The 14530-nt window shown below is 53.3% G+C and overlaps 1 protein-coding gene across 1 annotated transcript in view; it reads right to left on the bottom strand.

Moving 5' to 3' along the window:
• The window catches only part of kmt2ca (lysine (K)-specific methyltransferase 2Ca), an 84567-nt gene that overhangs the window by 63096 nt on the left and 6941 nt on the right, over positions 1-14530 (bottom strand). Inside the window, 13 exon segments of the mRNA XM_044176282.1 lie at positions 2049-3100; positions 3322-3552; positions 3818-8607; positions 9074-9237; positions 9331-9445; positions 10206-10377; positions 10768-10918; positions 11018-11127; positions 11256-11345; positions 11768-11790; positions 11997-12176; positions 12382-12994; positions 13411-13490. Coding sequence (XP_044032217.1) covers positions 2049-3100; positions 3322-3552; positions 3818-8607; positions 9074-9237; positions 9331-9445; positions 10206-10377; positions 10768-10918; positions 11018-11127; positions 11256-11345; positions 11768-11790; positions 11997-12176; positions 12382-12994; positions 13411-13490 — 7771 coding nt within the window.

Genomic DNA, 14530 nt, shown 5'->3' with positions numbered 1-14530 from the left:
ACGGTCACTGCGAGGAGAGAACAAGGAGGGGACAGTCACTGCGAGGAGAAAACAAGGAGGGGACGGTCACTGCGAGGAGAAAACAAGGAGGGGACGGTCACTGCGAGGAGAAAACAAGGAGGAGACGGTCACTAGGTGGAGAAAACAAGGAGGAGACGGTCACTAGGTGGAGAAAACATGGAGGAGACGGTCACTAGGTGGAGAAAACAAGGAGGGGACGGTCACTGCGAGGAGAGAACAAGGAGGAGACGGTCACTAGGTGGAGAAAACAAGGAGGGGACGGTCACTGCGAGGAGAGAACAAGGAGGAGACGGTCACTGCGAGGAGAAAACAAGGAGGGGACGGTCACTGCGAGGAGAAAACAAGGAGGAGACGGTCACTAGGTGGAGAAAACAAGGAGGGGACGGTCACTGCGAGGAGAGAACAAGGAGGAGACGGTCACTGCGAGGAGAAAACAAGGAGGGGACGGTCACTGCGAGGAGAAAACAAGGAGGGGACGGTCACTGCGAGGAGAGAAAACAAGGAGGGGACGGTCACTGCGAGGAGAAAACAAGGAGGGGACGGTCACTGCGAGGAGAGAACAAGGAGGAGACGGTCACTGCGAGGAGAAAACAAGGAGGGGACGGTCACTGCGAGGAGAAAACAAGGAGGAGACGGTCACTAGGTGGAGAAAACAAGGAGGGACGGTCACTGCGAGGAGAGAGAACAAGGAGGAGACGGTCACTGCGAGGAGAAAACAAGGAGGGGACGGTCACTGCGAGGAGAAAACAAGGAGGGGACGGTCACTGCGAGGAGAAAACAAGGAGGGGACGGTCACTGCGAGGAGAAAACAAGGAGGAGACGGTCACTGCGAGGAGAAAACAAGGAGGGGACGGTCACTGCGAGGAGAAAACAAGGAGGGGACGGTCACTGCGAGGAGAAAACAAGGAGGAGACGGTCACTAGGTGGAGAAAACAAGGAGGAGACGGTCACTGCGAGGAGAAAACAAGGAGGAGACGGTCACTGGGTGGAGAAAACAAGGAGGAGACGGTCACTGCGAGGAGAAAACAAGGAGGAGACGGTCACTGCGAGGAGAAAACGAGGAGGAGACGGTCACTGCGAGGAGAAAACAAGGAGACGGTCACTAGGTGGAGAAAACAAGGAGGAGACGGTCACTGCGAGGAGAAAACAAGGAGGGGACGGTCACTGCGAGGAGAAAACAAGGAGGAGACAGTCACTGCGAGGAGAAAACAAGGAGGAGACGGTCACTGCGAGGAGAAAAAAAGGAGGAGACGGTCACTGCGAGGAGAAAACAAGGAGGAGACGGTCACTGCGAGGAGAAAACAAGGAGGAGACATCACTAGGTGGAGAAAACAAGGAGGGGACGGTCACTGCGAGGAGAAAACAAGGAGGAGACAGTCACTGCGAGGAGAAAACAAGGAGGAGACGGTCACTAGGTGGAGAAAACAAGGAGGGGACGGTCACTGCGAGGAAAAAACAAGGAGGAGACATCACTAGGTGGAGAAAACAAGGAGGGGACGTCACTGCGAGGAGAAAACAAGGAGGGGACATCACTAGGTGGAGAAAACAAGGAGGGGACGGTCACTGCGAGGAGAAAACAAGGAGGGGACATCACTAGATGGAGAAAACAAGGAGGGGACGGTCACTGCGAGGAGAAAACAAGGAGGGGACGGTCACTGCGAGGAGAAAACAAGGAGGAGACGGTCACTGCGAGGAGAAAACGAGGAGGAGACGGTCACTGCGAGGAGAAAACGAGGAGGAGACGGTCACTAGGTGGAGAAAACGAGAAAACGAGGAGAAAACAAGGTCGGTCACTAGGTGGAGAAAACGAGGAGACGGTCACTGCGAGGAGAAAACAAGGAGGGGACGGTCACTGCGAGGAGAAAACAAGGAGGAGACGGTCACTGCGAGGAGAGAACAAGGAGGAGACGGTCACTAGGTGGAGAAAACAAGGAGGAGACAGTCACTAGGTGGAGAAAACAAGGAGGAGACGGTCACTAGGTGGAGTAAACAAGGAGGAGTCGGTCACAGTTGTCTGTTAGATTTACCTTGGAGAGAGGTGGAGACTCTCTGGCAGCGGGGGAGGACCGGAGACAAGGTGAGGGTGGGGAAAGTGGAGGCGGGGTCATGGGAGCTCTGGTGGGGGAGGTCTCGGGAGAGGCCTCAGTGGAGAAGGGAGATTGCCTCAGACGGATGGAGAGGTCATCTGAAGGTCTGGAGGAGCAGGGAGGAAGTCTCAGAGTCTGACCCTTCCCCCGGCGGGAGAAGGAAGGAGGACTGGGGGAGGAGAGGTGCAGGAGGGAGGGGGGAGGAGATGAGGAGGTCATCAGCTCCATCACCTCCATGTCTAAAGACGGGTCCAGTTCCAGCACTGGGCTCACTGGCTCCTCCTCCTCCACATCGGATTGGTCCTCCTGCTCGGTGCCCTCCCTCTCCACCTCTTCTTCATCCATTCTACCAGTCACTCTCTCCTCCTCCTCCTCTGCATCCTGCTTCTCCCTCATTGGCTGTTGCCCAGCAAACACCTCACGAGCAACTGCCACGTTTGGTGCCGTTGGCTCTGGCGTTTCAGGCTCCTCCTCCCTCTCTGAAGGCTCAGCGTGTGATTGGTGTTTATCTTTGGTGGGTTCTGTTGCCGCAGCAACAGGTTCAAACTGGCTCTGTGATTGGCTATCATCATCTGGCGATGTCACATGACAGGAAAGCGGTTTGTTCTCTAGCCCCAACTCCGCTCCCTTCCCGGTCTCGGCTTCCCTTTGATTGGTAGGTTCCTCTTGCTGGGGGTGGTCCTCCAGAGGAGGGGAGGGAGGAGGCGGGGTGTGGGGGGAGCAGGAGAGGAGTAAGGCAGCCTTGTGAGGGGAGGAGGAGGGGGAGGCCTCCAGAGAGCCAGCTCTAAGAGGAGAAGGAGATCGTTGTGAGGGGAAGGGGGAGGCAGGTGGTGAAGATGGTGGGGAGTAGGAAGGTTGTTGGGGGGGTAAGGCAGAGTGTGGTGTGGTGGGTTGGGGAGAGGGAGGAGCTGGCTGTGGGAGGAGGGGGGAGGCAGCAGCAGTATGAGGAGGAGACTGCTGGTCTTCATTCAGGACAGATCCCAGCTGGACTCCTACAGAGAGAGAGAGAGAGAGAGATCAGTATGACACAGTTTACCTCAGTTGCTCCTCTTTCAGTATCTACTGGAGTCACTCGTCCGCTCGCCCAAACGAATGCAGGGCAGCACATTACAGCCCAGGTACATCACCTCACCTGAACTAAATTATTACAGTACTGAACTGATACCGACTCTCTGTGTTACCTCAGCAGGTAAGTGTCAACAGTGCTTCCTACCTGAAGGAGGACAGTTTGAGCTGCTGTGCTGATCCTCCTCCTCCTGGTCTTGTTCTCCTCCTTCCTCCGTCCTGTCAACAGGCTGCTCCTCTTCTGGACTCTCCTTTGTTGTCTGATGAGGCTCCTCCACCTCCTCCTGCTGTGGAGATTCGCTCTGCGTCTCTTCCTCCTCCTCCTCTTCAGTCTTCCTCTGTTCCACTATCTCCTCCTGCTCGTCAGCCATGCTGACGTCTAGAGGAAGAGAATTAGAATCAGCTTTATTAGCCAGATATGTGTACACAAACAAGGTAAATACACAGAAATAGACATACATACAGCTGAAAACAAAGACAACAAGCTCGACAAGGTAAACAAACATTAAGCTACTATGTACAGATATAAATATATTAAACAAGTATTTAATCTAAACACTTGTAGACAGTAAGACAATAGTGCAATGACACACATTTTAATAGTAAATGTCAAAAATGTGCAAGCTGGTCTCCGAGATACTTGCCTACTGTGGCTGCAGACTCCCTCTCTGTTTGTGTGCGCTGCTGGGGGCTGGCAACAGAATGGCTTCCAGGACCAGGACCAGCATCAGGCTGCACAGGGCTAGTAGGACCAGGACTAGGGCTGGTTTCAGACTGCCCAGAGGTGGCAAGAACAGGGCTAACAGAATCAGGACCAGGGCTAGCCTCACACCTCATTGGGCTAGCAGGACCAGGACTAGCCTCTAACAGCACAGGACTAGCAGGACCAGGACTAGGACTAGTCTCTGGCCACACAGGGCCAGTAGGGGAAGGACTAGGGTTAACCTGGGTATCACCTGATTGCAAGGGGCCACAAACAAAACTAGTATCTGGGCTACTGAGCATAGAGCTTGCTTGAGCTTGTGGAGCATGAGCAGGGCTAACCTGTGAGGGGGCACAGGGTGGGGGACTAGCGGGCGTTTCACTAGTGTGGCTTGTGCTAGGCATCGAAGTGTTATCCTGAGTGGGAGTAGAATGGACTGGGCTAGCATGGCTTGGACTAGCCTGAGTGGAAGTAGCATCAACAGGGGTGGCTGGTCTTTGAGACAAGGGGCTTCCCGAGGCAGTGCTTTGTTGGCTTTCAAAAGCAGACCTGTCTGGGGTATGGAGAGGACTAGCTAGGGACTGGATAACCTGGTTCAGACTAGCCTGGTTGGGGATAACAGCAGATGAGTCATCGGGTAGGGAACTGGCAGGTGTTGGGCTCGTCTGTCTAATACTGTCTGTAGGTTTAACAAGGCCAGAATCAAGCTGAACCTCACTGGGAAGAACAGAGCTCTGGATTATGGAACTGGCCACCTCAAGACTTGAACTAGCCAAAGTGGGGCTTAGCCGTGCCACAGTAAGGCCAGACCTGGTTACAGTGTCAGGAGCTGGGCTATAATGGGGGCTACCTGTGGGGCTACAATTTGTTTCACTGGCCTGAGCTGGACTGTGAGGTGGACTAACACAAGTGACAGTAGCATGTGCAGAGCTGCTGTATGTCGTGCTAGCCAATGAGGGAGTCTGTCTTTGGACTGGGCCTGAGTGGGCACTACTAGAGGTGCTTTGTATGTGAACAGGACTAGCTTGACCAGCAGGACTAGACCTAGGTGGACTGTGGATGAAGCTAACATCACTTACGTTAGCAGAGCGGGAACTTGTCTGGCCACTATGACTCAGACTGTGGCTAATAGAGCTACTAGCTAAGCTAGCATCAGGCTGCCTACAGTGTGGAGGACTAAAGCTAGTTGGAGTTGGCAGGGGGCTTGTCTGTATTGGAGAAGTCTGTGAAGGACTGCAGGTAGTTTGGATATGTGAGGGACTTGGCTGACCAGGATGTGTGGGACTTTGGCTTGTCTGAGTCTGTGCAAGCGCTGTGAAACTACAAACAGAGGGACTAGTTCTGTCTTGAGCATGCATGGAGCCCATCAGACTGTAGCCATTGTTAGCTTCTGTGTGGACTGGGCTAGCATGAGTAGGGCTAGTATGTACTGGACTGTCCGGAGTGGAGTTATGATGACTGGGACTAGTTTCTGACTGAATAAAATGACTAGGGTGGTCGACAGCTACCTCAATCTCCTCCTCCTGACATGAGATGAGGTGGATGGGTGTAGCCAGTACTGCTGAGGGACTAGCTGGTTGTGCTGAGGATCTAACAGGTAGTGCCAAGGGGTCGATTGGTTGCTCAGAGTAGCTGGCTGGTAGCATTACAGGGCTGGCTGGTTGTGTTAAGGGGCTAATCTCTGCAGCTATAGGGCTGACATGGGCAGAGCTAGTCTCCATTGGCATGGGGCTAGCACAGGCCTGAAGAGAGCTGGCAGGGCTAGTAGGCATTTGACTGGCATGTTTAGGGCTATTTTGGATAGGTATGGGGCTGGATTTACCTTCAATAGCTTCTGTGCAGCATGATGGGCTGTCACAAGAAGGACTGTGATGAATGTGGCAAGCTGGGGGAGGAATTTCCTCCGGTTCATCAGCACAAGGTGAGCAAGTTAGGCTACTGTGTTCCATTGAAGTGCTAATGTGAACAAGGCTTTCTGGTGTGGGTATGACAGGGACGTGAAGGGGGCTGGAATGGTCCGGGCTAACCGTGCTACTTTGAACAGAACCAAGCTGGTTTGGGAGTTTGCAATTTGTGCTGTGGCTATCAGGGGGCATTGAGGACGGGTCAGAGGTGGGGCTAAGAGGGATAGGGCTACTTTCCAGTGTTTGGCCATCAATGTTAGAACTCTGAATAGAGCTATGCGCCAAGGACTTCAGCTCAATGGTACTGGTTTGGGTGCATTCCTTTGTGCCACTTGACTGTGTAGCAAGCTGAGAAGGAAGTAGACTAAGCTGTGAAGGCCTAACAGGTTGTGAAGAGTAGACATGTACTGGGCTTGCAGGTTGCGACAGACTACACTGTGTGGCTCTGAGTGGGGCCAGTGATGGGCTACATGGAGCTGAAATGGGCCTCAGTGAGGCATGTCTTCTTGTTGTCTGGGTAGACCTACAGTAGACTGGTCTACAGAGGTCCTGGTCCAGTGTAGAAATGTCCTGTGCAGCCCCACATTGCTGCTGAGCAGGGCTGTTTGATCCAGGGCTCTCCTGGTCCAGTGTAGGTTCAGCATCCTGTGTGGGACTCTGTGGATGTGATGTGCTGACTTGTGCAGGACTATGTCGTCTTTGTGGGGGGCTGTGCTGAAGCTGTGTGATGATGATTTTCATAGGACTCCATGGTCTCTCAAGCTGCATCTGTTTAGTGCTGTCCTGCGCAGGACTGTGTGGTGAAGGGCTTTGCTGAGGCTCTGCAGGCCCTGGCTGAACCCAAGTAGGACTAAGCCTTGCTTGGTTTGGACTGTGTGGTGGTGGGCTGTGCGGAGAATGTGCATGGCTACAAGACATGGAACTACCCTGGCTTGGACTCTGCGGAGATTCTGTGGCCATAAACTGATCCTCTGTGGAATTCTGGATAGGGCTTGAAGAGGTGTAACTGAGCTGACGAGGACTATGCTGAACCTGCGTGGAAGTCACATGGGTAGGGCTTTGTTGCAGCTCAGCAGGACCAGCAGGGCATGGCACAGGACTTTTTTGGAGTTCTGTTTGACCAGAGTGAGACTGTGTAGGGCTTTGTGGAAGCTCTGGTGGACTAAGTTGAGGTGGGGTGTGGCTTTCCTGGTGTTCTGTAGGATCAAGGTTAAGTGACGCAGGGCTTTCCTGGAGCTCTGTTGGACCAGGGTGAGATGACGAAGGACTTTCCCGGAGCTCTGCAAGATCAGGGTGAGATGGCGCAGGACTTTGTGGGAGCTCTGTAGGATGAGGGTAAGACTGGGCGGGACTTTGTTGGGGCTCTGCACTATAAAGGTGAGATTGCGAAAGGCTTGTTTCATGCTCTGTTGGAACACTGTGAGGTGGACTTTGCTGGAGCTCTTTTTGATTAGAATGAGATGGTGTAAGAATTTGTGGGGGCTCTGTGGGATCAGGGTGAGATGGTGCAGGACTATGTTGGAGCTCTGTTGGATCAGGGTGAGATGGTGCAAGACTATGTTGGAGCTCTGTTGGATCAGAGTGAGATGGCTCAGGACTATGTTGGAGCTCTGTGGGTTCAAGGTGAGATGGTGCAGGACTAGGTTTGAGCTCTATGGGTTCAGGGTGAAATGGCGAAGGACTATGTTGGAGCTCAGTGGGTTCAGGGTGAGATGGCGCAGAACTATGTTGGAGCTCTGTGGATTCAGGGAGAGATGGCGCAGGACTATGTTGGAGCTCTGTGGGTTCAAGGTGAGATGGCGCAGGACTATGTTGGAGCTCTGTGGGTTCAGGGAGAGATGGCGCAGGACTATGTTTGAGCTCTGTGGGTTCAGGGAGAGATGGCGCAGGACTATGTTGGAGCTCTGTGGGTTCAGGGTGAGATGGCGCAAGGCTATGTTGGAGCTCTGTGGGTTCAGGGTGAGATGGCGTAGGACTCTGCTGGAGCTCTGTGGGTTCAGGGTGAGATGGCGCAGGACTATGTTGGAGCTCTGTGGGTTCAGGGTGAGATGGCGCAGGACTATGTTGGAGCTCTGTGGGTTCAGGGTGAGATGGCGTAGGACTATGCTGGAGCTCTGTGGGTTCAGGGTGAGATGGCGTAGGACTCTGCTGGAGCTCTGTGGATTCAGGGTGAGATGGCGCAGGACTACGTTGGAGCTCTGTGGGTTCAGGGAGAGGTGGTGCAGGACTACGTTGGAGCTCTGTGGGTTCAGGGAGAGATGGCGCAGGACTATGTTGGAGCTCTGTGGGCTCAGGGTGAGACGGTGCAGGACTATGTTGGAGCTCTGTGGGCTCAGGGTGAGACGGTGCAGGACTATGTTGGAGCTCTGTGGGCTCAGGGTGAGAGGGTGCAGGACTATGTTGGAGCTCTGTGGGCTCAGGGTGAGACGGTGCAGGACTATGTTGGAGCTCTGTGGGCTCAGGGTGAGACGGTGCAGGACTATGTTGGAGCTCTGTGGGTTCAGGGTGAGATGGCATAAGACTTTGCTGTGATTGTATGCAGAGGGTCTTGGTAGGACTCTGTGGTGGCTCTGAGCAGATGAGCTGGACTGGGCTGTGAGCGGTACAACTGATGAGTGGAGCATCTGTGTGACTTGGAATTGGTGGCTGTGAAATGCTAATAGGTGGTGCCTGTGTGGGACTGAGGGCTGAGGCCGGGGTAGGACTGTATGGGATTGGAGTGTGTGGGATTAGCTCCTCCTCCTGAAGCCTGCAGGTGGAGCAGACGTAATCTTCAGACCCCGCCCTGCCCTCCCCAGCCTGGACAATACACTCTGTATGGACACACCTGTAACACAACACAAAATTTAAAACGTGCATGTTTGCTGAGATTTAACCGTACTCAAAGAAGGTTCAGCCTGCAGAGAAACACACAGCAGAGCCAGGATACGCAACTGTCCTATCTCCCAACATTTACATGCATCAACTCTCCAGAAACCCGGATCAGCATATTCCAGCTACTATATCCTGACTACATCTGTCTGTACGGTGCAGCTGGTGTGCACTGACTCACCTCAAATGAACCATCTCTTCAGTTGACTATTTTGTAATTATTACTGATAGAAATAATGGACGAAAGTATGAAAATGAGACACAGGCTGGCAGTAACTAACTCTCCCTGCTTCACAGTAAACATCAAGTATTTTCAGCCCAGGGCTTTTAATGTGAAGTAGTTACAGGAAGTGTTAAATTTGAAAGACAAACACTACATGGATTGTGTGTGTGTGTGTGTGTGTGTGTGAGAGAGAGTGTACCTATAGCAGCAGATACAAGTCAGATAGTCCTGTGGTGTGTAGAGGTCGGGGGCACGATCACAGAGAGGACAGGGAAGAGCCGGGTCACATGACTCGCACAGAAACGGGTGATTGGCCCACTGGCCTGATGACCTCATACCACAGCGGTGGCAGATTCTGCAGTTCTGCAGGAGAGAGAGGATTTAAAACACACACTCGTATATAACACACCGAGGCTGACACTGGTGTGTGTTTGTGTGTGTGTGCGTTCGTCTCACCTTGCAACTCCAGCCGGTGCTCGGTGTGTGATCCAGAGGTGGTGTAAGACAGTGTGTGTGGTAGGCTTTATCACAGCGCTCACACACCAGCAACACACCGCCATCCCCGCGCAGCCTAACACACACACACACACACACACACACACACACACACACACAGAGGGAGGACAGCGGGTTAGTGCACTTCAAACACAACGCTCAACAGATTGTCAAACAGTGTCCGGACCCACCTCACTATTTTTCATTCTTCTGCTATTTCAACTATTTCTGTCACTTTTCATGTGAACAACTGAGGTCAACACAACGAATGTCTTCCAGGACAGAGCGTCTGCTCTGCTATCTCCTCGGACAGCACCTGATACGAACGTATTCAGGTGCTTCCTCCCTCTCCTGCAGACACTCAGCTATCTGTAAACAATCTGATTATATTGGAGCATTAACTGATTTTTGTGGCCGGTTTATAAAGCAGACGATGCTAACTTGTTAGCAACCATTCGGTCTTTCCTGTCCTCGGCTGATGCAGAGATCCTAATTCACAGCTGTGTTTGATCTAGACTGGATTACTGTAACGTTCTGTTGTCCTGCCGCGCACTGATACTACTGCAGGCCGCTGCAGCTGGGACCTTAGCTAAAACTGGAACATATTCCCCTTCCCCTTCCCCGGCTGCCTCTCCACGTCAGATCGGACTTTAAGGTGCTTCTGATGACTAAAAGAAACTGTAAGCTGCTCTCTAACTGTGTCTGTCTGCTGCCGGACACACAGACTGAAGCAGAAACATCCGATTAGTTTTTATAAGGACTAATCTATAATCTATCAATGAAAGAAACAACCGACGGATTAATCAGTGATGAAGTGACTGAAATGTGAGCGTTACCTGCAGCTCTGACACACTCGACACTGAGGACACTGCCAGCCGGCCCTGCACAGGGGCGAGGGGGCCAGAGGGGGGTCCAGGCAGCTTCCATGGTAACAGTTACCACAGCAACAACACATCAACAGGCCGCCGACATCGCCGCCACACGAACACGACACACACTGCGAGGACACTGGAGACAGAGAGAGAACAAAAGTCAAGTTTCGTCCAAATTTAGTGAAATTTGAACTTCCAGAAACTCGTGAAAAGAAAACGTGACGCGCTGCTGCTGCGAGCTCATTGGCTGGTGGAGCTGATCCTCCGGCCGCTGCCGTTAAAGCACCGCAGAAGAAGAAGAGGACGCAGCGAGAGGAAACTCTTTCTACACATTCAGAGGCTTTCTTGAATTTCCTGGTGTTTCCACCCATTTTATTTAAATGCATTACTGAAACTCAGGTGGAAGGAAACACACTGAGAGAGCGAGTGTGTGTGTGTGTGTGTGTGTGTGTGTGCGCGTACCTGCGTGTGTGTGTGTGCGTACCTGTGTGTGTGTGTGTGTGTGTGTGTGTGTGTGCGCGCGTACCTGTGTGTGTGTGTCTTGTACACAGTGTGTGTCTCTGGTTCCAATCCTGGTGCGCTCCGGCAGCAGCAGCACAGGGGAAGTGGTAGCTCCGCCCACAGCTCGTCTCCCGGCAACGCAGCGACGCCCCGAGCCGACGGCAGAACGCACACACCTGGACAGGTGAGAGAGGGGGCGGGGTTTAGCGAGGCTGGGTACAGCTGTATTCCTGCCGAATATGAGCAGTTATTGATCAGATAAAACACAAACGCACCTGTGTGCTTCCTGAGTCGATGGCTTTGTCCACATAGAGCAGTGATTGGCCCTCGCCGCGACACACCCCCTCTGACCAGGCTGCACACTGCAGGTGAGCACAGCACTGACCTGCGCGCACACACACACACACACACACACACACAGTCAGGTTTACCTGAAGGGATGGACTGACACTGACAGAGGGAGGAAGGAAATGAAGAAGGGGTTCAGGAGAGGAGGACGTTAGCTTCCTGTACCTGTGGGGTCGAACAGTGATTGGACGTCGATGTCATGTGGAAGGCCGATGGGTCCGAGCTGCTCCACAAACTCTGAGGAAGACTCCTCCTCTGAAACATTCAAACGGCGATCAATAACACGAGAACATGATCGGGGTCATCAGTTAAACCAGGTGAGACTTACTCAGCTGGTCTCGGTACGGGTCTGGATTTACTGACGTAACGAGCTTTGATGAGGGCGGAGTATTTTATGAATACTCGGCCCTCCATCACTCAGAGACTAAACCAGCTTCTCCGTTTCCAAACAGAAGAGCACTCTAACACACCTGTCTGTGTTCTCGCCCTGCTCTGGGATCAGTTAGCTGGTTTTGGAGCTACCGGTTTGGCACACGGTGAACTCGAGTAAGACCCTGAAAGTAGAGCCCCCTTTTCTATTTACCGACCCGAGGACCGAAGTGACTCGTGAAAACCAACAGTGAGATTCCCAAAAAGACTCTTAATCCTATCAGTTAGTATGAACAGAGAGTACTCACCACATTGTTCTGGACTGCTGCACCTACACACACACACACACACACACACACACACACACACACACACACACACACACACACACACACACACACACACAGATTTACCTGACTTGATTAACGGATCACAGTGTCACAATAAAACTAAACTCATTTGGAACGTAACAGCTCTTATTATGGGAATGGAAACTCTTATTTTGACAGGAGATAAACAGGAAGTGAGGTCACTCACGTGGGCGGTGCCTGGTCGCCGCGGTAACAGTGGTCGTGGCAGTCGTTGTCTCGGTCGGAGGAGGCGCGGCGGTTGAGGATGTGGAGCGGGATGTAGCCCGGCGTCGGGCCGAACACCACCAGGCGGCCCTGGCCCAGAGGAGGCTCGTCGCCACGGTAACAGAAGGCACACTGCTTCAGACTGCAGGGCGAGAGACGGCGACGGACACACAGAGAGAGAGAGACGGGCGATTTGGAAAACGTTCATCCGTGATAATAAATGATCGACTGATTCAAACGTCCCACAGCGAGGACCGGCCAAAATGTCTTCGATTTGCAAGAATGTCTTAATCTCAAATCGGTCCTCACAAAGATAGACTTCCAACAGCACACACACACACACTCACCGTTTTTTGGTGTGTCCCAGGCTGGGGGTGGGCGAGCTCCCAGAGTCCTCTGACAGACACCGCTGGAACAGAGGGGACAGCGAGTCCTCGTCCTCCAGTCGAGGGCAGGGGGAGACCGGAGGACTGGAGCAGGGACTCAGGGCGGGACTCTGCTCCGCGGGACTGGCCCCGCCCCCTTCTGTCTCCATAGGAACCGTGTTGGGACTGCGGTCCATCTCCATGGGGGCGGGGCTGTGGCTCAGGCTGAGCCGGTCCTCCTCCACAGGATCAGGAGCTGGTCTGGGGCTGTGAATGGGGCTACGGTCTGGGGACGGGGGCAGGGGACTGACACGAGGTTCTTCCCCAGGACTGGAAGCTGGTCCAGGGATGGAGGCCGGGAGCGGGGCAGCAGGAGCAGGGCTGGTTCTGTCCTCCTCCTCAGCAGTGAGAGCTGGTTCTGGGCTGGATTCTGGGACTGCAGGGTCAGGGTGAGGGGGGTCAGGATCCGGCTCAGGTTCCGGACTGAGCCGGTCCTGGCTGGGTTCAGGGTCGGGTTCAGGGTCGGGTTCAGGGTTTGTGTTGGATTTTCTCCTGGAGGTGGACCGACGGCGTCCTGTTGTCTTCTCCTTCACCTCTGTGGACACACACACGCACACACACACACACGCACACACACAGACACGCGCACACACACACACACACACACACACAGTCACACACACACACACACACACACACACACACACACACACACACACACACAATCAAACATCAACAAATAGAGAGAGATCCACTGGGTCACGAGGTAAAAGGTCCAATCAGAGGTGCTCGTCCAGGACAGAGCAGGAAGTCTGAAGGTAAACGAGACTAAAGGGCGTCACAGCAACACACACACACTCGCACACACACACACACACACACACACTCACACACACTCACACACACACACTCTCAGTCACTCACACACACTCTGAGCTGTGAGCCAGTGTAAACAAACAGAGTCATAAACAGAGACGAGCCTCAGGTGGAAACACCAGTATCTGAACTCACCTGTCTTCTGGGGGGGCTTCTTCTCCGTGGCGTCCATGCTCTCTTCATCCTCTACCTGGGCTCGGCCTCGACTCCGCCCCCTGCGTACACACACACACACACACACACAACAAAAACACACCCGGTCAGTTCAGCGTGATCAGACTCTGCGGTGAGGTGAAGTCTTCCCGGCTTTGTCCTCCGGAGACGTTTCTACAGCGGAGTTGTTGTGCAGACGTTCTTCCTGTTACAGCTCCGGCAGACGCTAACGGACGCTCTGAGACCGAACGCCGCTCCAACTCTCCCTGCGGACGCTCATTACACTGAGCCGGCAGCTGCAGCTAGCTAACTGAGCTAACAAGAGTCTTCGTGGCTCCATGCTAACAGACTGAAGCTAATATTTAGGCTGATCCACGTGCAGCCTGTCCCGTTTAACACTAGCGGCGGGTTCAGACTACACGACATCAGCCCGACCCGACAGACGTGGCGCGTCGCGAGCGCCTCAACGTCCGCGCACAAAGACGAGCGGGTCAGATTCTTTTGGCTTCTCTCGCCGAGTGCGTGTTCGGTGACGCTGACCAATAGGAGCACAGAGCGCTCTTCAGAGGAACGATGTCGCTGGAACTGTGAAACCGAGGAAACACAACAACACGCCGCTGCGGACGCCATGTTTGTTTACATTCTTGTAGCGCCGTAACTCTGAGCGACTAACGAGTCTGAAGCCGACATCAGGTGACTTTAATGAGCAGAGACGCACTGCAGAACACATGATCACTGCGTCTACACACATACCTGTGTGTGACCTGTGTGTGTGTGTTACCTGTGTGTGTGTGTGTGTTACCTGTGTGTGTTACCTGTGTGTGTGTGTGTGTTACCTGTGTGTGTGTGTGTGTTACCTGTGTGTGTGTGTGTGTGTGTGTTACCTGTGTGTGTGTGTGTGTTACCTGTGTGTGTGTGTGTGTGTGTGTGTGTGTGTGTGTGTGTGTGTGTTACCTGTGTGTGTGTGTGTGTGTGTGTGTGTGTTACCTGTGTGTGTTACCTGTGTGTGTGTGTGTGTGTGTGTGTGTGTGTGTGTGTTACCTGTGTGTGTGTGTGTGTGTGTGTGTGTGTGTGTGTTACCTGTGTGTGTGTGTGTGTGTGT

This window comes from Siniperca chuatsi, linkage group LG19 (genome assembly GCF_020085105.1).
Source record: "Siniperca chuatsi isolate FFG_IHB_CAS linkage group LG19, ASM2008510v1, whole genome shotgun sequence".
Taxonomy (NCBI): domain Eukaryota; kingdom Metazoa; phylum Chordata; class Actinopteri; order Centrarchiformes; family Sinipercidae; genus Siniperca; species Siniperca chuatsi.
This window is presented reverse-complemented; position numbering and strand designations above follow the sequence as displayed.